At 40.9% G+C, this 22,848-nt stretch overlaps 1 protein-coding gene across 3 annotated transcripts; it reads left to right on the top strand.

Moving 5' to 3' along the window:
• The first annotated feature begins 134 nt into the window (after positions 1–134).
• On the top strand, positions 135–21,460 carry fam20b (FAM20B glycosaminoglycan xylosylkinase). 3 transcript variants are annotated; one of them, XM_042007020.1, is made up of 9 exons: positions 135–494; positions 2,427–2,761; positions 2,934–3,181; positions 3,272–3,358; positions 3,462–3,571; positions 15,465–15,636; positions 17,021–17,212; positions 19,143–19,202; positions 20,379–21,460. In XM_042007020.1, exons 2-9 carry the CDS (start codon positions 2,633–2,635, stop codon positions 20,608–20,610), a joined length of 1,230 nt encoding a protein of 409 aa, XP_041862954.1. In that variant the 5' UTR covers positions 135–494; positions 2,427–2,632; the 3' UTR covers positions 20,611–21,460. The 3 variants fall into 3 exon arrangements, with proteins under 3 accessions (XP_041862954.1, XP_041862957.1, XP_041862955.1); XM_042007023.1 differs by lacking the exon at positions 135–494 and adding an exon at positions 508–644; XM_042007021.1 differs by lacking the exon at positions 135–494 and adding an exon at positions 664–1,319.
• Positions 21,461–22,848: the final 1,388 nt, after the last annotated feature.

Genomic DNA, 22,848 nt, shown 5'->3' on the forward strand with positions numbered 1-22,848 from the left:
CCTTTTTTTAAAGAAATTTCCTTAGGAATAAATATTTTTATAATAAAATCACATCTATTAAAATTAGATGTAAACTTGTTGTGACCAAAAATGTAATAAGTGTCTTCAGTCAGAGGCCTCTTCATGGGACTCCTTCAATGCAAAGTCAACTTATGTATTTTCTTTTTTATGCTGGCATATAATGTACAGCAGCAATTCAATTTCCTTTGGGAAGTACTAAAATACTATAAAATTAGTTTCACCCTTTTAGTTTACAGCTCTTCAGCTTGCCGTAATGCTCATGGTGAAATACTGCCACCTGGTGGACAGCTGCAGTCCGTGCACCAGAAGGAAGTGTTTCGGAAGTGGACACACGGCAGAGAAGAAAAGGGCGGAGGAAAGGGAGCTACAGAGTGGATTGGGATATACACATTATTTTGTTTAACTTTCATATAGCAAGGCTTAACAGGAAACTGCCATATATATATGTATGATGAACTGCATATGTCCGTAAGGTAAGTCAGGCAGTAAACACAACAGACGTGCTAAATGCAGCTAGCGGGCTGTTTTAGCTAATACAGCAAGGTGTAGAGCAGTTTGCTATGTAGTTAGCTTTGTTGAGTAAGATGTTGTCATATCATGAAAGATTTTTGTGACCTGAAGGGGTAAGTATCAAGGAAGTAATCTTTGTTGGAAGTAGCTTTGATGTGTTTAAGGATATTTTACGCGACCAGTGCCGGGCAACCGTTTTTTTTTTCTCTGGCTTTTCAGCAGCACCACCATGAAAGACCAATTGTGTAGGAGAAACGGTTGCTTGCGTGGCTAAACTCAAGTCGGTTGAGCTTGAATAACCGATGTTTGTAACGTCAAGCTTACTAATCCCTCTCCTGTTATCATTATGTCCCAGTTTGACAATATTACCCCGGGCTATTATAGCCTGACTTCAGTAAATGACAGCAGCCAGGTAACTGTCAGGTAACCGCGCCAGTCCCCGTTCACTGCTATTGCTCTCTAATAACGCCCTACGTTTCGCCCCGTCCTCTATTTAGCTGCAGACTAATTCTTGTAATATGATTAACATCAGTGAAATTTAGACCATTTTCGCTTGCAGGTCTTGTGAATGACAGTGCTGTGTGCACCAAATCAGGACGGTGTGTTCATCATCTAATCACTGGAAACAGGCAGGGTCAAATAGAGACAAGAGTTTCTCCTCTAATCGAGACCTAAAGAGAGGGAGGTGATGGTGACTAAACCAGCTGTAATTGTGGCCCCCACATTTCCCCATAAAATGAAACAGAAACACAAGCTAATCATTCATATCATTCATCCTTCAAACTCAGGTGTGTAGGTTTTGAAACCTAAATGTTTTCTGTTCTTGTTTCATTAAACATATCAGCTTCTCAAATTTCAGGGTCTTTTTTTCTTTTTTTATATATATATATTCATAAGTCAGCGATGCTCTAGATGTTTTCAGTGAATGATAATGCTCCACTGCAGGTAGGCCAGCTTGGCATCATACATCCAGAATGATGGTAAAACATGCAATCTTGACATTTATATATTTTGCTCCAAAACCTGCATATATTATGTAGCAGCAATAGTCTTACACATATGTGCAGTGTAACATGCCACATTTGCTAATTCATGATCATACCACTGTGGATGCTGGCTTTTTAAGTGTGCTCTCACAACAAGCCAGATGGTCCCACTCCTCTTCAGCCTGCAGGACTGTGTCTGTGTGATTTCCAGAAGGAATTTCAGACCACAGGATAGTTTTCCACTTGGCCCCAGTTCATTTTTAAAGAGCTTGGTTTCAGAGAAAGAGGGCTGTGTTTCTGGGTCTTGTTTGCATAAGTAGAGTTTTTAGCTGACAGTTGTTGTAGTGACAAACGTCAGTTGACTGACATTCCTTTTTCTGACTTGTACTTCTGCCATCATCCCTCCCTATTTCACTTTTGAAAGCCTCACCCTTTTTATATTCCAGCATGTTATTGATCTGCAGCCAAACAAGTTTTATTTATTTATTACCAGGACACAGTTTTCCAGTTGCCTGTTGACCTGACTAGTTTTGTATATGTTGCATCAAATTCAATATGAGTGTATAATTGTTTTTAAATCCAGATTGTATTAGTGTTGTTTTGTTGTTCTTTTAAATATCAAGTATAGGGTTTAAATAATTGGAAAACAATTTAAATTATTTAAATTGTGTGTTTTATCTTGTATTGACCATAGTGTCCTAACTTTTTTTGGAAATGGGGTTGTATGCTGGGGAGCTTTCAGTTTAGCTGCAGAACTGGGTTGTCCCCTACCCTCAGGGGGCAAAACAAAGCAGAGGGCTAGCTAATCAATCTGTATTCTCCATACATAATATTGACAGTATGTCCTATTTATTCATTTGTTTACATTTAATTTAATTTATTTAATTTCCTCTCTCTTTAATCCTGCAGGTGACAGCAAGTTACCCACATTGCAGCTCCAGGGAAGCAGCAGCAAATCATCGTTTGGTAGAGGAGTTTGAGCTGCAGTGCAGGCAAGAGGGTGGGAGATTGTCCACTGCAGGGGCCATGTATCAAGGGTGAGGGGGGGGGGGGGATTAACTGCGAGACACACACAATATCGGGTGAGGAAGAGTTCAGGGCCGGTCAGTGTGGAGATGAAGCTCAAACAGCGCATGGTGTTGCTGTGTGCCGTGCTCCTCCTGCTGGGCCTGGCCAAGATCTTCCTGCTGGACGGTGGTGAAGGATCTGCTGCAAGCCGACGGGATCTCCGAGCGTTTCGTAAGGTAAACATGCAAGTCCACTACACAGCTTTTAGCTGTGGCTGAAAACAAATATATTAAAAACGTGTGTACTTGGAAGGGACACCAGGATGCACACAACAGTGCTTAAGCACATTCATAAGTATTTTTTTTATCAGTTCAACAACTACCTTTGGTTTTGCTCTCATCCTGACAGATGGAAGCTGGCCTTTCTCTGCCTCGAGGTGCTCGCCTCACCCACACCCTCCAATCTCCTTGGGAGATAGCAAGCCAGTGGGTGGGCCCCAGAGAGGTGTACCCCGAGGAGACCCCTGAACTGGCTGCTGTGCTCACCGCCCTGAGCACCGCCAGGATAGAACGTGCAGACGTAGGTTATAAGGGCACACAACTCAAAGCCTTGCTGGTGTTAGATGGAGGACAGAAAGTTGTCTTCAAACCCAAGAGGTCAGACTTGTAAAAAGTGAGATTAAGCATTCCAATTTTCTGCTTTAAAGAGAGATTTGGTTTTCTCATTTTTCTCATGTCCTACTTCAGATACAGCAGAGACTATGTGGTTGAGGGAGAACCATATGCAGGTTACGACAGACACAATGCAGAGGTTGCTGCTTTTCACTTGGACAGGTGTGTGAGCATCACTGTTCGAGTTCTGTGCTTTAATTTTACATCTCTGATCTTGTATAATAATCCACTGGTACCTTGTCCTGCCTTATCATCCTCCCTGCAGAATCCTCGGGTTCAGGAGAGCACCTCTGGTGGTGGGTCGATACGTCAACCTGCGAACAGAGATCAAGCCTGTGGCCACTGACCAGCTGTTGAGCACTTTCCTCTCACAGGGTGAGTCTCTGTCCGCCTTTCCCTTGTCCTCACACTCTCAGCAAATAAACGTATAGTAAGAAGTGAGCATTTTCAGTTCTCTGGAGTGAGTGCAGCGTTACTAAAAGAATGATTTTCCTTTTTATTGGATGCACTTGTCCTGTTTCTTTCTTGTTGTAATGCCATTTTTCACACTCTTGAATTCGTTGCACTGTTTTGACTGTCTCATTGAGCGTGGTAACCAGGATGTTGCCTGTCGAGTCTGGTTTGCTGAAGGTGTGGTGTTGTGGTGTCTTATCATTATGTCAAGTCACGGAAATCATGTTGGAACATATTAAAGTTGCTGATCAAGTTTAATACTCTCTTTGTATGGTTATTCTAATAATAAATATAACAAGGAAGTAAGTACAATACAGTAGTGGATACAGTAAAGACATGGTTTTAAAATGTATCCCACACCTTATTTCCACAGCAAGTATTACTTTTATTGAGGGGAAACTCCATTAAATTATCATTTAAAGGTCAGTTTATCAACCATAGAAAGTGATTAGTAACTGATTAGTAATATTTCATGTGGGTGCACTTTTGAAGTGGCTAATAAGAACTGGGGGCTTGCATTTTCAAAGACATGGAAAGTTAACAGATATTATAATGATGTAGCAGTACTGCTTGGAAATGTAGTGGTTGTTGGTGAGGCCTCTGCTGCTTTCACTGTTTAACTTCATCTGATTACTATCACAGGAGAAGAGGCCCAGTGACATTTCCAGCTGTCAGATATTTAACACTCCGGTCCCGTGTGTTGATACATTCTCATTTGGGCCTATGTGTAAAATAAAAATAAATATTTATCAGACAAAATATATACGAAAGATCTTTGTTCTCCACTGTGGTAGTTATCGCTTAACTCTTTTTTTTTTTTGTCCTCACTGACAAAAAAAAAGAAAAAAATGTGGTACTATTTGGAGTGAATAAACCAAGCTGCGTGGTGATGTCAGCATGCAGGTTTCCCCTTGTCTGGACCTGTTTGTTCATCCTGGCCGATCACCAGCTTTGTAGTCACCTCTCTTACTGAACCCCTCTGTAAAGGGCTTTTAGTAATGGCCAAGTTTAATTTTTCTAACCTTTTATTAGTAATACATGCATTAGTAAAAAAAGAAGCTGTTTTATTTTGAAATTCATGCTTTTATTTTGAAATATGCTGCAACAGAAATGGGTGAGACAAGCTAGAGGATGAACTGAGCAAAACAGCACATGTATTATCAACAAAGTCATATTTAGCTCCTGGCCGACAGCAGGCACAATGTATTTAAGACGTCTTCATCGTTTATAATGCTTTGTTAGTGTAAAACATTAACAGCGGCAACGCTAAAACTTACAAGACTAATTGTTCCTTACATGACTGAAGCAGAATTTTATTGTATGCAGAAGCCAATGTGTGCTTAGAAATATCTGTTTTATATTTTTTCCGTAGCTCTTGCGCCGTGTTCACATTGTTCATGATTCACTACAAAGATTTTCTTAAATAAGTATTGTGAAACATTAGTGCGAGCGACCGTCGTTCAGCCAGGGACGCTACACCTTCCTTTGGTGTTTGGCCATGTAGCCGCATCTAAGAAGAGTTCATGTTGTTTAAAACTTGTTCCACTGAAAAATGAAGTGTGCTCATGTTAGCTCATGAGAGTTTCTGCTGTACTCAAGACTTTGAGTACAACAGAAATATTCTTTAACTCACATCAGCCTCTGAAGTCTGCAAGTCTGAGGTTTGGCTTTGTTTTTGCTCTGATTGTCATCTGGGAGACCTTATGTTTATTTTTCCCCTAAACTCAGTTCAATTGATTGAGTTTCCCATTGATGAATTTCAGCCAAGGTGTGCAAACATCTCAGAAATTGTCCAAAAATTCAGGAGGCTGCGTTTTAAACTAGAACGTCTGAATACTTAATCGTTTTCTGTGTTTACATGGCGACATATTATTTAAATCCAATATAATGAAAATGTTTACTCTGATACTAAATAGAGATCTGAAGTTGAATGATTACATGAAGCGGGTCTGCCTCCAATCTGTGGAATAACATTGTTGTAATTTTTCCCGTTTGTTTCCCAGCTAGATGGCACATAGTTTTGTTCTCGGTGTTGTAAAGAAGGTCGACTGAAAGTGGACCTCTGCAGCTTGGTTCAACTCTGTGAGAGAGTTGAATGGAGCACTCTTGAAATATTAATGATCGTTAGACCTTTTTTTGGTCTCCAGCAATAAAGTGTCACGGACCAGTTCAGTTTTCCTTCCCCTATGGGCCAGCAACACAGAAACTCATTGCATCTTCTTACCTCCTTTTAGTGTGAGCATGTGCAGAAGAACACACTTATTCCAGGGAGAAATGTTCACATTGAGTGTATTCATGGTAACATTTTCCTGTTTATCCCACACCATTCCTCACATTATAGTTAAACATTGTTCTGATGCGACTGAGGTTTTTACATGAGGAATCTTGTTGCTTTAAAAGTTGCTTTAAGAAAAATTAAAAATTCTATTTTTCTTTTTTAAATACATTTTTTTTGCCATATGGGTACAGAGTGTACATTAATTAGGGGAAAATACTGAATTAGTTTCGTATCAGGCTGTAAGGTGACTAATAAAAAAGGCGTGATGAGGTGTGAACACTGTAAAAATTCAGTTTCTTTAAAGATTCAGAAATGCTATTGAACTTAAGTTGAGTTTAAGTTTTCAGTTAGTTTCTCTTGAGATGAGAAAGATGTAACTGATCACCTCCACGATAGAAAGTTCACCAAATGTAAATTGGTTCTGTGTTAATGTATTCACGTTGCAGCTTCTTCAGCATGTCAGAATTTATTAGAAAATTATGTCAACAAATTAAAGCAGGGTTAAGGTTAATGTGGGGCAGACTTGGGTAAAACTAGGCTTAGTCCATACCACAATCATCCATTAACGGTCAGAGAAAGCATGAAATACTTAGAAAAAGTCGTACTGCTAGCAAGTTTTAACCACACTCATGCTGCTGCTTTAACCTACATACAGTGTACAAGCTGATCAAGATTATTTGTTTTGTGCAGGAAATAAAATAAATATTACAGGCTATCTCTATGATCTATGAAGAGGGAAGTTAAGTTGATGCCAAGAAGATCTGCAGTGTCAGCGTCATCAAGCAGGTTTTTTTTCTTTTTTAAGACTTTAGATAAATAAAAAGTTGGATAAACTATTGCATACACTTGCTTATTGTTTCATTGGTATAAAAACAAAAAAGTTAAGCAAACAATAAACAAAGAGTACAGTCTACCCACAAGAGAGCAGTATACATCTGCTTTTACTGGATTAATTGAATTCCAGTACAAACTCAGATTCCATTATATTCTAAACACATGAAGAATTAGAAAAACGTTTAACAAACCGAAAAATGAAGTTTTATTAAATTCACCTAGTTTATTTTTATTCCAAACAAATGAAGGAATGCTTGTAAAGGATAAATGGCTACACCAACTAGTTTAACCTGCAGTTTGGGTATAAAGAGCTTGTTGTCCTCTAAGAAGTTCTGATTAATGCTGCTGAGCAGACCTGGCTTAATGTGGCCTTTCTACATCTTCTAAAGCGAGAGAGAGAAATCAAAGAAAATTATTGTGTATTTGGTAAAAGACTAAATCTGAAAAAAACTAAAAAAAACTTATGTTGAAATGTATTTATGTAATTATGCCTGTACTGCACGTGATGCCTCCTGTAAAAACTCATCCAGTTCGGACAGACTGTGGCTCCTTGTAGCAGGTTTTAGGTTGTAAAGGATACTGTGAGTCTTACTGCTTACACCAAGAGCTGTTAAAAACCTCGTCTTCCAGCCCTAGCGTCATTCTTTGCCTCTGTAGGGCTGTGTTGCATCTTTTTATTGATGCTTCCAAGTTTTTGCCAGAGGAAGGAATTTAACTGTTTAAACTGTTTCTTTTTGTTTTGTTCATTATTTATTTAATGATTTGCCGATGGATGGATGTATGTTCATTAATCCCTGAAGGGAAATTCAAATTGTCTGGCAGCTCAGTAAAAAACACTCACTCTTCAACCTTTTACAAATAAGTACTTAAAACCAAATAACTAAATACTTTCCCCTGAGATGATGTGTGTATGTGTGGGAGTAAAATTGTAGAGATGTTAATAGTTTGCGGGAATAAAAAAAATCTCTAAATGTTTAATATACACTCAAAAGGTTAGGGCATTCTGCTTTTTGTGTGGCATCGTCTATTTAAATGTGCTGTAACCTTTCTAGGTAAACTTAAAGTAGTCTTTTGAATGCACATTTTCAATGATATGTTTATAAAGTACTGTCACGTTCCCTGGCCTCTGGCCTGGACGTGTATGTGAATGTCTGCTGCATATCTGCAACCCTGCTCCTGGCCTGCGAGACCTTCGTTCCCTCCTGTATGGTGATTGGATGTCCTCGGTTCCACCTGCTCAGGGGAGCCCCGCCCCACTCATCTTACAGGACAGCACCGACACACTGCTTCCTCCTCGGCGACCAACCAGCGGGAGTACCGATCCTTAAAAGGGAGGCGGTGACGGTGATCAGGGCAGCTGTGTTCCTTCAGGCCCACAGTTCGCCAGTTTGGGACTTGTAATAGTAGTGGTTGGTTGATTGACGCTTAGCGGTTTGTAAGAGCATTCTTCTTCCCTTAGTTAGACATTTGAGTACTTGATTTGATTGTGATTCTGCGCTCGTTCTTTCTTTACTTTGTGTATTTTGGGTTTAGCAGACATCTTTTGTTGATTAATTGTTAGAGCAGTATTTTGGTTTATAGGAGTCTTTTGAGTTTGTGTTTATTAATTTAGTTTATTGTTTACCTCGATTGAGGACACCTTGAGTTAATTATGTTTCTTTTGTTGTACTTGATGGCCTTAGATGCCTTGATTTATGTTGAACCCGTTTGTTGTTTGTAAATAAATATCTGTTATTATTTTATATTTCGTCTTATTTGTTTTGTTGACGACCCTATCTCCCCTGGTTCAACAAGTGGTCGTAACAAAGTGGGGGCTCGTCCGGGAGATTTTTTGTTTTGTGTATATGTGTGGGCGAGCGCATACTCGCAATTGTTAGTTTAGTGGATTCTGCACTGCGGAAGTACGTGGCTGACTTCAATATGGCTCCGTTTGAACTAGAGGAATTTAAGGAGGATCCGACCCTAGATCGTGTAAAACAGTGCAGGAAAGATGATTTGACTGTCCTGGCTGATTGTTATGACATCCCTGTTGGTAAAAAAATGTTGAAGCGTGAATTGAGGGAGTTGGTTGTGGCTGGACTAGTCGAAAGAGGCGTTCTGCGTGGTGTTGTGGCTGACTCTGCCTGTTTGCCTGCGGAGGCTGGTCCGTCTGAGGAGGCGGGACCTAGCAACGCTGAGCTCGAGTGTCAATTGGGCACAGCTGGTGGTGAGGAATCAACTCCGGAAGGTGAGGATAGGAAGACTCCACCTGTCACTCTCCCCAGGTTTGATCCGCTCATCTTAGAAAGTAGCTCAGTTTCCTCCCGGCTTGATGCCAGGTTGAGGGTACAACTAGAAAGGCTACGGCTGGAACATCAGCACAAGATGCAGCTCGAGATCCGCCGTATGGAGATCGAGGCTGATACGCAGGTTCGAATACGCCGTCTAGAGCTGGAAGCTCAGTCCCAGTCCACTTTAACCGCCCCTGATGTCCCTACAGGCTCGTCGGGTGGCTCAGACCTCTCTCACCCCTTTGACATTTCCAAATTTATTCCCTTTGTTCCTGCTTTTGGGGATGGCGAGGTTGACTGCTACTTTGCAGCTTTTGAGAAAATAGCCATAACTTTGCGGTGGCCTCAGGAATGGTGGGCCCTGCTTGTGCAGTGCAGACTGAAAGGGAAGGCTCAAGAGGTAGTAGCAGCGCTCCCTCTTTTGGACAGCCAGCGCTACGACAAGGTGAAGGCGGCGGTTCTAAAAGCTTATGAACTAGTACCTGAAGCCTATCGCCAACAATTCAGAAATTATCAGAAAAAGCAGTCCCAAACTTTTGTAGAGTTTGCACGCGAAAAGAGTGGTCTATTGGACCGTTGGTGCTCCTCTGCTGGTGTAAGCAGGTTGGAGACGTTCCGAGAGTTAATTCTATTAGAAGAATTTAAGAAGCAACTACCAGAAAGCGTGGTAGTTTATTTGAATGAACAGCGTGTGAGTACGTTGTCGGCGGCAGCCGTCATAGCTGATGAGTACGTACTGACACATAAGACTGTGTTTAAGCCGGTTGGTGAAACCCCGGCGGGAAGACATATGAAATCGGTTAACCTTCGCGTTCAGGATGAACGTGAGTGTTATTATTGTCATAGACCAGGGCATTTGATAAGCAACTGCCTGAAACTGAGAAATAAACAAGGACAATCACCTCCGAAAAGAAAAGGAGTGGGATTTGTAAAAAGCAGAAAAACGGGAAAGGAGGCTGATAAAGCTCTGGACCCCTGTTTTGCTCCGTTTATTACGGATGGTATTGTGGCGCTAACTGAGAATGTGGACGATCAAGTAACTGTCAAAGTGTTACGGGATACGGGAGCTTCCCAAACGCTCATTCGAGCAGATGCTCTACCCTTTTCAGATGACTCATACGCAGGGTATAGAGTCATGCTGCGTGGATTGGAGATGGGTTATGTACCCCGACCTGTGCATTTGGTACACATAAAAACCAATGTGGTTAGTGGCGTTTTTCCAATGGCTGTCTGTGATGTGTTGCCCATTGATGATGTCTCGATTCTCTTAGGAAATGATCTTGCAGGAGGCCGCGTCCTACCCGCTTTGGAGGTGATGGATGCCCCTGTGGTTCAGCCACCCATCTGTGTGGTAACCCGTGCTCAGTCACGTAAAAACACAAATTCGGATGATGAGGTTGTCGATTTGGCTGATAGTTTTCTGGCTGACTCTTTTTCAGAAGAAGGGAAACGAAAAGGAGAGGCTGAGGAAAGAACCCCCTGTCCTGATGTAAAAACTCAGGCGGAAGGACTGTACCCTGCCGCTTCTCCGCTGCCCCTTTCCTCGGTCAGGTCTGTGTGCGGCGCAGAGGAAGGATCCCACGCTACAACAGTGTTTCAAGAAGGTGGTAAGCGCTGAGGAGTTAGCTGCAGTCAACAGTGGGTATTTTATTAGCAATGACGTGCTTATGCGACGTTGGTGCCCGGTTGCAGTTCCGGGAGAGGACTGGAATGTGGGTGAACAGATTGTGGTTCCAGCGCCGCTCCGACAGCACGTATTATGGTTGGCTCATGATGATCATTGGTCCGGTCACATGGGGATAAATAAAACTTACAAGCGTGTGTTGAGACAATTCTTTTGGCCTGGTGTAAAAAGAGATGTAGTTCGCTATGTTCAGAGCTGTCATGGGTGTCAGATCACCGGAAAGCCTAATCAGCGGATTCCGTGTGCCCCATTACACCCAATACCGGTAGTAAGCGAACCGTTTGAACGATTACTTATAGACTGTGTAGGACCTTTGCCACGAACTAAAACAGGTAACTGTTTTCTGCTAACGTTGATGTGTGCTACCACCAGATATCCGGAAGCCATACCTTTGCGCAGGATAACTGCCAGAGCGGTAACGAACGCTTTATTGAAATTCTTTTCCACGTTCGGGTTGCCGAGATTAGTGCAAACTGATCAGGGTAGCAACTTTACTTCGAGGCTGTTTAAACAGGTCTTAACAGACTTGCAAATCAAACACGTTACCAGTACAGCCTATCATCCAGAGAGCCAAGGCGCACTGGAAAGATGGCATCAGACACTTAAATCGATGTTAAGAAAGTATTGTTTAGAGAACACCAGAAACTGGGATGAAGGCATCCCTTTTGTGGTTTTTGCTGCTAGAGAAGCACCTCAAGAGTCACTTGGATACAGTCCGGCAGAACTTATATTTGGATACTCGCTGCGGGGACCGTTGAAGGTTTTAAAAGAAACCCTGTTAGATAGTGATCTCTCGCCCGACACGAACGTATGCGAATACGTGAATTCCTTCCGAGCTAGACTAAAGAAGGCTCGTAGTTTAGCATCCGAGGCATTGAAAGTCGCTCAAGTAAAAATGAAGCGATATTATGACAGGAAGGCTGTAGTGCGGCACTTTACTGATGGCGATATGGTTTTAGCCATACTTCCAATCGCAGGAAATGCGTTGGAAGCGCGATTCTCGGGACCATATAAAGTTAAGAAACGTTTATCAGAAACGAATTATGTAATCGCTACGCCGGAAAGAAGACGAAAAACTAGGACATGTCACATAAATATGTTAAAGGCGTATGTATCCCGTGATGTGCCGGTTAATGCGGAACGCACTAGCAGGTTGCCAGATCCTGTCATTCCGGAAGTACAGTGTGGTGTCATAATAAGAGACCAGGAAGTCGCTCCGATCGAACGTCAGTGGTCGGAAACACTCGCTGCGAAGCTCACTCCTCGATTATGTAACTCTGAGATGTTACAGCACCTCCCACGTACATTAGACCATCTTTCACAAGACCAGAAACCTGAGTTGCTCGCGTTAGTTCAAAGATTTCCTCAGTTATTTCAGGACATTCCGACTCGAACCAGTGTCATTACACATGACATCGATGTAGGAAGTAACAGGCCTACTAAACAGCATCCCTACAGGTGTAGTGTTCCGAAACGACACTTGATGGCTCAGGAAACCGATTATTTGGTACAACATGGCTTTGCTCGTCACAGTAAAAGTCCATGGAGTTCGCCTTGCCTCATCGAGAGTAAACCGGATGGATCCCCTCGGTTTATCACGGATTATAGAAAAGTAAATGCCCTCACGGTAATGGATGCATATCCGATGCCGAGAGTGGATGACTGTGTAGACGCCATCGGATCTGCTCTGTTTGTAACCAAGCTAGATCTGTTAAAGGGCTATTGGCAAGTCCCTTTGACAGATAGAGCTTCGGAAATTTCCGCGTTTGTAACACCTGACAGTTTTCTGCAGTACACGGTAATGGCATTTGGAATGTGCAATGCACCGGCAACATTTCAACGTCTAGTCAACACCCTGTTTTCTGATCTTCCCTACTGTACTGCCTATCTGGATGATGTGGTAGTGTTTTCGGATACCTGGGAAGCACATCTGTCAGCGTTAGGAGAAGTATTTACGCGATTAGAGAAAGCCAATCTAACCTTAAACCTCGCTAAGTGCGAGTTCGGGAAAGCCACTGTTTCCTATCTTGGGAGACAAGTTGGACAAGGAAAGGTGCGTCCTTTTGAAGCAAAAATAGACGTCATTGACAGATTCCCACGACCGGTAGATAGGAAATCGCTCCGCCGTTTCTTGGGTATGGCGGGGTATTATAGAAACTTTTGCAGGAATTTCGCTACGGTTGTTGCGCCCTTGACTGCGTTAGTTAGTCCGAAACAAACATTTAAGTGGACCGATGAGTGCCAACACGCGTTCGCTAGTGCGAAGGCGCTTCTCAGACATGCTCCAGTGCTCGCTGCCCCGGATCTCACACAACCATTTACGCTTGAAATCGATGCAAGTGCTGTGGGAGCGGGAGCTGTTCTTCTGCAATCAGATCACAATGGAATTGATCACCCCGTTGGGTTCTACTCGCGGAAGTTCAACCGGGCCCAAATGCATTATTCCACCATCGAGAAGGAAACATTGTCACTGTTGCTGGCTCTGCAGCATTTTGCCGTATATGTGGGCTCCTCGTCTGCGCCGACCATAGTATATACGGATCACAACCCGTTAACATTCTTATCCCGAATGTATAATCAAAATCAAAGACTTATGCGGTGGGCCCTCATAGTCCAAGAATACACCTTGGAAATTCGCCACAAAAAGGGTTGTGAGAATGTTTGTGCTGATGCTTTGTCCCGTCTTGAAATGAATGGTGATGACGGTGATTAAAGAGTGATGTGGTGAATGAAAAAGGTGGATGAAGATAACACTGGAAAATCTGTTAATACCTGTATAGATTATATGGCTGACGTTTTCTTGTGTTTCAGTTTGAGAAAGTGTCGTGGGAGAATTTGTATTTTAAGGGGGGGAGTGTCACGTTCCCTGGCCTCTGGCCTGGACGTGTATGTGAATGTCTGCTGCATATCTGCAACCCTGCTCCTGGCCTGCGAGACCTTCGTTCCCTCCTGTATGGTGATTGGATGTCCTCGGTTCCACCTGCTCAGGGGAGCCCCGCCCCACTCATCTTACAGGACAGCACCGACACACTGCTTCCTCCTCGGCGACCAACCAGCGGGAGTACCGATCCTTAAAAGGGAGGCGGTGACGGTGATCAGGGCAGCTGTGTTCCTTCAGGCCCACAGTTCGCCAGTTTGGGACTTGTAATAGTAGTGGTTGGTTGATTGACGCTTAGCGGTTTGTAAGAGCATTCTTCTTCCCTTAGTTAGACATTTGAGTACTTGATTTGATTGTGATTCTGCGCTCGTTCTTTCTTTACTTTGTGTATTTTGGGTTTAGCAGACATCTTTTGTTGATTTAATTGTTAGAGCAGTATTTTGGTTTATAGGAGTCTTTTGAGTTTGTGTTTATTAATTTAGTTTATTGTTTACCTCGATTGAGGACACCTTGAGTTAATTATGTTTCTTTTGTTGTACTTGATGGCCTTAGATGCCTTGATTTATGTTGAACCCGTTTGTTGTTTGTAAATAAATATCTGTTATTATTTTATATTTCGTCTTATTTGTTTTGTTGACGACCCTATCTCCCCTGGTTCAACAAGTGGTCGTAACAAGTACCATAAAACAAGGATACACACACCCCTGGTTTATTGTTTAGTTATTAAATAACTAAATGTTCTGGTTCAATAACGGCTTAGAATTAAACAGTCTTTATCATACTGTTTATATTTTGTCATCATAAGACATTTACATTTTTAGGGTGTGGCCTACTCACCACTGTTGTTAAGTTTAAGTTGAATGAATTGGGATGAAAGAATGACCATGACCATACTTAAATGTCCCGTTTTCATGAAAAAAAGATCAGTGTAGCTTGAAATTTTTATATTATCTGTAAATTTTACCCAAAAGTTGAATATCGTTAACATTTTGTGAGTTGTGTAATTACAAAAGATTCAGCAGTTGTTTATAATAGGGCCAGTTTCCTGTCATGTAGAGGGTGAACATGCTTTTAGATCTTGTGAGGATGACGTTTTTTTTTTTTTGGTTTTTTTTTCTGTTAGAGAAGGGTGGGGTGCAGGTTATTTTCTGTAGCTAGAATTTAAAAAGGCTCTGTTTTTGTCAGATGTGTTGTATGAAAAACTCCCAGCCACCCTCCCTGAGGCATTTATGTTGAGCAGCTTGTTCAGGTTGCTGGGGATCCAGGACTTGTTATTGGGAAAGCCCCTCACTGTTCATGTAGCTGTCCACACAGACGTTAATATAATCTTTCACATAGTCAGCTATAGCAGTGAAGTCCTCTCCATGTGGCTCATAGAGGGCATTCCACTCTGTAGCCTCAAAGCACCCTCACAGAGGGTATCTTCAGCACCTTTAGACCTTATTCTAATAGCTGGCTTGATCACTGGGTATGTGGGTGGAGGTATGAAGAAACAGATCATGGTCTGATCTACCAAAAGGCATGGTAGATAAGTATTATTAATATTTAGTACAAGGGCAAAGAAAACATGCTCATTCATTCAACATAAATAGGGTAGGTGTGTCCAAACCTCTGAGCTACACAGTACATGAATGTATAAAATGTCAGCACAGTGTAAGTACAGGGGATGGTTTGAATTATTATATGTGTGTTTGTGTGTAGATCACTTTGTTCAGTTTTTATCACACTTGGTAAGCTGTTATATATTTTTTAACCCTGCTACACGTGCTGTGATGCTCGGTTCAGATCTCTCATTTCTCCCTGCTGATAAGACGTCATCATGGCCATTTGAATTTAATTTCATCTGTACTATTTTTTTTCTCTCTCTCCAGGTAATAATACATGTTTCTATGGAAAGTGTTACTACTGTCGGGAGACGGAGCCAGCTTGTGCAGAGGGAGAAATAATGGAGGGCTCTTTAACTCTTTGGCTGCCAGATGTGTGGCCATTGCAAAAACACAGACACCCATGGGGACGTACATACAGAGAAGGGAAACTGGCCAGGTGGGTGTTGAACATGAGTCTGAGGGAGATCTATGCAGTTGTGTTCACTTTTGAAGTCAAAGAAAATTCTCTGACTTGAGTCAGTTCAGCAGATCTAAAAAAACAGCTGCTCCACCTACATCTTTTTTCTGAGAAACACTTCCTGAGGAGCCAGGACAGTGACATCTGATGGTTATCTCTTGCACAAATAAGTTCTCTAAGAAATGTTTTTGTGTCAGTAAGTGCAGCATAGTAAATGTTAATGTCAAATACAAATAACACCTGTGATAGAGATGAAGTTTAATTAAAGAAAAGAAAAATATACAAGGTAAAATTCCACCAGATACTTTTTTTCTTTAGGGAATCAGCTAGAATCAGCAAGCAGGGCAGGTTTCTATATTCCTGCTGCATTATAGTTCATTCTAATAGTGGACAAATGTGTATTTGTGTTCATTCTTGGCTTTCAATCTACTGATGAAGCTGAAACACACTCCATCAACGTGTTGTCATGCAGCTGGATCAGTAGTTCAGCTGATTTTGGCTTAATATTTAACATTGTGTTTTTGTTTTTTTTTAATTTTACACATTATACACAGTCATGAATTAGTCAGAGGCAGAAAAATCATCCAGGCAAACATTTTCTGTTTCTCTTTTCATTTCACATTTTTGAGGTTTTGTTGCTGTTAAATATAATTTTATATGGTGTTTCTGGATGTATGAGTAAAGATTGCCAGTATTTTTTTTTTTTTACCACAGCTGTACAGGACTCGATGTCCCAGTTTCTCTTTCCATCTGCTCTCACGTTCACGTTGGGGTCATTGTTTCTGCCTCTGTTGCAGGATACATTAAGGTGAACTTTGGGCACACGGCTGCTTCCATGTAGTTTGCATTGCATTGCAGCATCATCATCATCAGATACGATTTGCCACCTTCATGACATCTTACTCTTGAGGGTCATTAAATATTAAAGAAAAGCTGACTGTAAAATAGCTGAGGAGCAAATTTTGGCAGAATTTTGCCAAAACTTTGATTCAGCTTCGTGTCATTAAGACAGCACTCACGCTGAGCTTGAGTGTAGAAAATTTCTGTGAACAAAAATTTGCTCCCACTGCGTGATCTTCATGAGTCAGATTTTTACTTAGATGCATTCGACAGACCTCACATGCTGCTCAGGTCAGGTCTGTAATGCACGCTGTATAAGCATCGTGCTCATGAGATCAGAGGGAAGACATGGTAAGTGGGGAAATTTTATTTGATGACTCTGACTGTTTTTACTCTTAAGATCTGACTGTACCTGCATGATCTTATATTTAGATAATTTAAGGGGTAGTGGTGAGATTTATCCATTCCCAAAAATGCATATCTTGATCTTTCACAGGCTTTTACTTCCTTGATTTTCATCCAGGTGGGAATATGACGAAAGTTACTGTGAGGCGGTAAAGAAAATGCCCCCATATGACGCAGGGCCGAGGCTGCTTGATGTCATCGACACGGCTGTTTTTGACTATCTCATTGGAAATGCCGATCGACATCATTACGAGAGCTTCCAGGACGATGGAGGCGCCAGCATGCTGATCCTGCTCGACAATGCAAAGAGGTAAACAATAACTTAATTTAAAGGCAATCAAAAACAAATCTCTCTCAGGTGAAATGATTTATGTGAAAATAAATTTAAATGATATGACGACTTACTGGAATTGTGCCTTTTTTATATATATAAAATGCATCAGCAGCGATTATTTGAATTAAGTACACTTTTTCATCTGTTTTCATTTTCAGTTTAGTTTCTCTTGACATTTTCCACTTTGCCCATCTTTTTTTAAAAACTGAACCTATTAACACTGAAACTCTGAAACCTGACTCATGTAAACACCCACTCCCATCAAGTTAAAACAGCAAGTTGTCTTTTTCTTTTAAGTTGGTTTCTTTATGATCAAAACGGGGCATTTTGGTTAACTGGTATTTAGGAACCATGTTATTCACAGGTATTTTTATGTATGTATGTTTTTGTTTTTATAATTCTGAACCAAATCTTTGACTTTTACCCGAAAGGAGATTTTTATCTGTGTGCAGATAAACGCTGCTGATTCTTTGCAGCAGATAGTCATATCACAGTTTTCATCTTGCAGCTAATGCAGAGTAATCCATCTTCATCCCTCAGAGCTCTGGAACAATGTGGCCTGTCTTCATAACTTTATCTTATATGTAAAGATTTTAAGAATATCTAAAGTGCTTGTTTATATCCTTTTTTCCTCAGTCAGCCATGACTGACAGCCAGAATAAACAAAAGTTGTAATATTGATTTTGAATGTTTAAACATGCATTTTGTTGCTAAACATAAAACTTATATTAAAGCTTGCTGTTACTGTGTCTCCCCCATGTGTACGTCTTTGAGAGGGCGGGTCCAGGGGATGACGGACACCAGTGCTTAGAATTAAAGATAGTATATAGCTAATAATATAGAAACTATACTCAATATCTACATTATAGTGATAACATGATACTGTATAGGAGTTTGTCTTATTTGGACTCATCAATCAGTTTCATCCATTTAACATTTAATGTTTTTAAATAAAAGGGATTTAAAGCTCAGCAACCTTAAACTCCTTAAAAACCTTAAACGTATTCATGAACTCTGTAGCTGTAACAGGTCACCTACCCATCACTTCATGTAGTGTGAATATGAGACACGATGATGCCTAAATGATTTAAACATCATTTAAGAGCTACACTCTTCTGTGAAGTCAGCCTTTTAAAACCTCATCACAGACTAATTTTCCACAAATTACTAAAACACTGTGAGAAAAAAACACCAGGCACAAAAAAATACATTCAACTTCTGCAATGTCCTTGTAAATAGTATCTGATTAATTGCAAGCTGTAATACACATCAGAAATTACTACAATCATAGTAGATCCAGCCTGTTTAGGTGTGACCCCCCCCCCCCCCCCCCCCCCCCCCCCCCCCCCACCACCACCACCTCCAATAAAATGGTAGTGAGACACTGAATAAGCATGGTTTCACTACCTGATATCAGTCCTAATGTGTTTGTATCATTAGCAATTTTGAGATTTACTAATTTTACTGTGGTGAATTTGCAAGAATATTGCCAACTTAACTTATTTTATGGACAGTATGTCAAGCAAGTGTCTATCTTTGCAGGCAATTATACTAATTGATGTTTAGGAGAAGTTTGTAATGTTAATGTCTGAAGGTGAATCCTCCTCAGCGCAGTGTCAGATTACATGTTTGCGGCTGGTGTAGCCATCTCTCCTTTTATGATGATCAGAGATGAGCTCTTCAGCTTTAGCTCCTTTCCTGAGTGGAGTTCTGTAGACTCTGTTGCATTATTCTGTGTGATGTTTGTATTTGCAAAGTATTGTTCATGTATTTCTTAAAAACTGGTGACGAGGCTCTGGTTAGGCTCTGCCTTACTTTAAATGTAAAGTCTTATTTGTTGCCTATTTGACTCAATTAATTTATTTTGTGTGTGTGTGTGTGTTTTCTTTTCTTTTCTTTTGCTCAGCTTTGGGAACGCTGCTCTGGATGAGCGAAGCATCTTGGCACCACTTTATCAGTGCTGCATGTAAGTCTGGAAATGATCAGATTTCATTTAGGACATTTTTCATGAAATTAGAAAAAGTTTAAATTATTGTGTTAGTCTGTAAGATCGTAACCAGGAGATTGACTCAGTCCTGCATGTATATACTGGTTTATTGTTAAACAAAAAATAAGTTAATTAAATGTAGAAGGCAAAGCTGCTTCAATAACTCATTCATGTTAATCTACAAACTATTAAAATTTCAAGCAATCATTGACAACCGTTTTGATAGAAACAGCACAAACCAAACTAAGATCGTAATCAGTTTCAGCCACTGAGCTGCTGTTTTGTTTGGAAGTGAGCGATTGTACGGTGTAATACACATCACTGAAAATTTGTTATGTCTGTGTGCAGACAGATCTTTAGATTAGTTTTGTCTTCTGTGTGGTTGTAAGAGACACCTCTTATGCTGTGGAATCAGTGTTATTTGTTTTAATACACAAAGTGAGCCCTGCTGAGACCTTCCTTCCTTTTGGACTCTCAGGACCTCAGTCTGCTCTTTTACTGGTGTAGATCCACAATCTTCTCCTGCTTTAAAGAAAGGGATCTGTAGCAACATCTGGCATCTATACTAAACAAACCTGAATGAGCACTGCTTTCCACCCCCTGTTTCCACACAGACACACCTTTCTGTGATGACATTGCATAGAAACATATCTATCAACTAAACTAGACTAATAAGGGCCTAAGTGTGCTGCACATGCTCCTAAGTCCCTTTCTTTTGGGTTGTTTTTTAAAAATAGTAAAAGCATGAATGTATTGGTATATTTTTCTGTTTCTCTTGTGAGATGCTACACAGATCAGAAATGAGGACTGAAAAGCAACACGTAGAAACTACTTATCAACTCATGGTCAATAAAAGCCTTTTCAGACTGTCTGCTCTAATGAAATCATCATTTTATAACCACGGGATCATAAAGAAAATCATCATTCAGGTAACTTGAGTTGAATGTGGACTACAGTCCACAACATTGTGGCACCAGACACACTTCAGTAAATAACTTTTCATGTGATCTGGGAAAAGGACGGTGATCCAGTTAAACAAGGTCAAACTGTAACCGGAGCTCAGCTCAGCTGTGCTGACTTCTTGCTATTTACATTTGCCATTTTCTGTAATATTGTATTTTGTGTCTATTTAATTTCATTTCTTTTCTCTGACAGGATTCGTGTGTCCACATGGAACAGATTAAACTTGCTGAAAGGTGGAGCTCTAAGTTCAGCTATGCGGCAAGCTCTCGCATTCGATCCGATTTACCCTGTCCTGGCTGAACCGCACCTTGCAGCTCTTGATAGGCGTCTTTCTGGAGTCATAGCAACTGTGAAGCAGTGCATGGAGTCACAAGGCCCAGACAATGCTCTAATAGAGGACCGAATGAACCTCCCGCATCCTTAGACACAATCTGCCCTGTCCTGGAGAAGCAGGGGGCAAATCAGCCTTGTGACTAGACAAGGAGCTGCATAGTGAGTAAATGAATGGACAAGGTGGACCAAAGACTGCGTCCTTCATCCTTTGCTCCTTCATGGTTACTCTGGCCAGACTGGAGTAGTTTTTGAATAACAGGACTTAAAATTTTGTAAATGTGACACCTTTAATTATAAACTTTCTCTCAGGACTGTTTGCACTTAAGGACAGCATTCATTGTTAGAACTGTTTGTCTATGACTACTGGTTTTGATGGTACCCCATTTGTGCCAAACCCTCCCTTCGGGTAGTGCTTTTCCATAGGATTTGAAAGAGGAGGACAGAGTTCATAGAGATAAACTAAAGAAAGTGAGAAAATTCAAAATGAGCCACTGGTGACTCAGCGTATGACACTGCAGCCATGTTGCTATCTGGAGCTTACACCCAAGAAACTGAACAGACACTTCCTTGAATTGACAAGGAATTTAAATTTATTTTGACATTAAAAAGGTTTTATTTCCTTGAACTGAGGTGTAACCTTTCAAAGGACCAGCGAATCGTCTCAGCTTCATCCTTCCCTGTACATATTTATCTAAGTAGTTATATAGAATTATAAGATGGCAGAGTATAAATTTGTGGATTATAAAATTAAATAAAACAAAAGTGTGTGTGTGTGTGTGTGGGGAGGAGATGGGGGGTGTATGCATGCGCGAGTGCATTTGAACGAGTGCCATATTGTGCCGTAAATAAAGAAGCTACTGTCATGACTGACTTGAAGTTTGGAGGGGGACTGATGTTGGTTATGTGGGTTCATCTTCAACATTAAACCGTGGTCTATTTAATATTGGTCTCTCTGTTCAGCTTTTTTTTGTCTCTGCATGTTTACCACTAAAAAGCACAAAGCACCTGTCTGATGTGTCAGTGGTTAATCACAGCCTTGTGCAGAGTTCACGATAGAAGGGGCTTTTTATTTTACTTTTACTTTTATTGTTTTGATGGGTTTGTTTTTAGTCATTTGACCTGAGATGTGTCACAGGTCGCATCTGAAAACACGTCGCCTATAGTTACCATTTAGTTTATGATAACTGGTCTTAGTTTTCACTTTATCTTGGTTCACTTTCTGTAATGCTTTGCTTTCATTTTTCTACATTTTAATCAGATTATAATTATTTTAAGATGCGAGTAATTTTTTGTAGTAACATATTAGTAAAGAAAAAAAACAGCTGTTTGAATCTCGCCATCGGATTTGTTGCCATGCCGTTTATTAAATGATAGTTTCATATAGGTTGAGAAGATTGAAATGCTAAAGAACATCAAAACAACCACTTTTTTGTGTGTGTGTGTTATAGTTAAGGGGAGGTTTGGGGGAGATTATGGTGGTTTGTACATCTGTGAGTAATTCAGCATCCTTCAGCTGTCTCAGTCCCTCAAAGTTGTGAAGATGTATGCAGGTGCAACATGGATTTTTTTTTTTTTTTTTCATATTCAAGTGAGTACATTTTTCACATCAGTGGAGCATTTGTCAGGATGTGTGTGGGCTGTTGATGAACCACTGTTCTTCCACAAGCTCAAACTTTCCTCATCTTTTTGTGTCAGCTGAAATTGAAATACCCATCTTGTCCATAGAGAGGAAAAAAACAAAACAAAACATGTCATCCCTGTAAATCTGATGTGTGTTACAGTCCCTCTACGGACTTCCCCATTTGTACATGTGCTTCTGTAACAGATCATCTTTCACCACAGCGGCTAATCACTTGACATTTAATTAGATTTTGTTTCGCAGTGGTCGTGGGGGCATCATGACTGCAACGGCTGTTCTGTGAAAAGTCTTTGCTGCACCTATGGAGAGGAAGCTTCATTGTGAAACTGAGTGGCAGGTCCCCCCTTTCCCACAAGCAGATGTTCACTCAGCTGTCGGCGAATGTGTTGCTGTTGCATCCATCAGCTTTCTGTGTTTTTGTGAGCAATAAGCCAGATGATGTAGGACACCTGTTTCAGTTCTGCTAAGCAGGTGTTTTACTTGGGACATACATCAAACACTGAAACTCATCAAACCACAGGCTTTGTTGGGGCATGTAAGGGCATGTTAGAGGCTGTGTTTATAGTGTTGCCTCTTAACGGGTCCAATCAAAGTTGCCCCTACGACTAAGTCCCCCATTTTTCATTCATACAGGTAAAGTAGGTGCCTTTTTTCTCTTTGGGATCAAGGGAAATGGAGAGCATCACCACC

This window comes from Melanotaenia boesemani, chromosome 14, assembly GCF_017639745.1.
Source record: "Melanotaenia boesemani isolate fMelBoe1 chromosome 14, fMelBoe1.pri, whole genome shotgun sequence".
Taxonomy (NCBI): domain Eukaryota; kingdom Metazoa; phylum Chordata; class Actinopteri; order Atheriniformes; family Melanotaeniidae; genus Melanotaenia; species Melanotaenia boesemani.

Bases quoted from the DNA above. Each gene is read 5' to 3' on its own strand.
- fam20b (XM_042007020.1), top strand. From the start codon at position 2,633: ATGAAGCTCAAACAGCGCATGGTGTTGCTGTGTGCCGTGCTCCTCCTG. The intron at 17,213-19,142 runs GTAAACAATAAC...TCTTTTGCTCAG, and splicing joins CTGCTCGACAATGCAAAGAG to CTTTGGGAACGCTGCTCTGG. The intron at 19,203-20,378 runs GTAAGTCTGGAA...TTTCTCTGACAG, and splicing joins CCACTTTATCAGTGCTGCAT to GATTCGTGTGTCCACATGGA.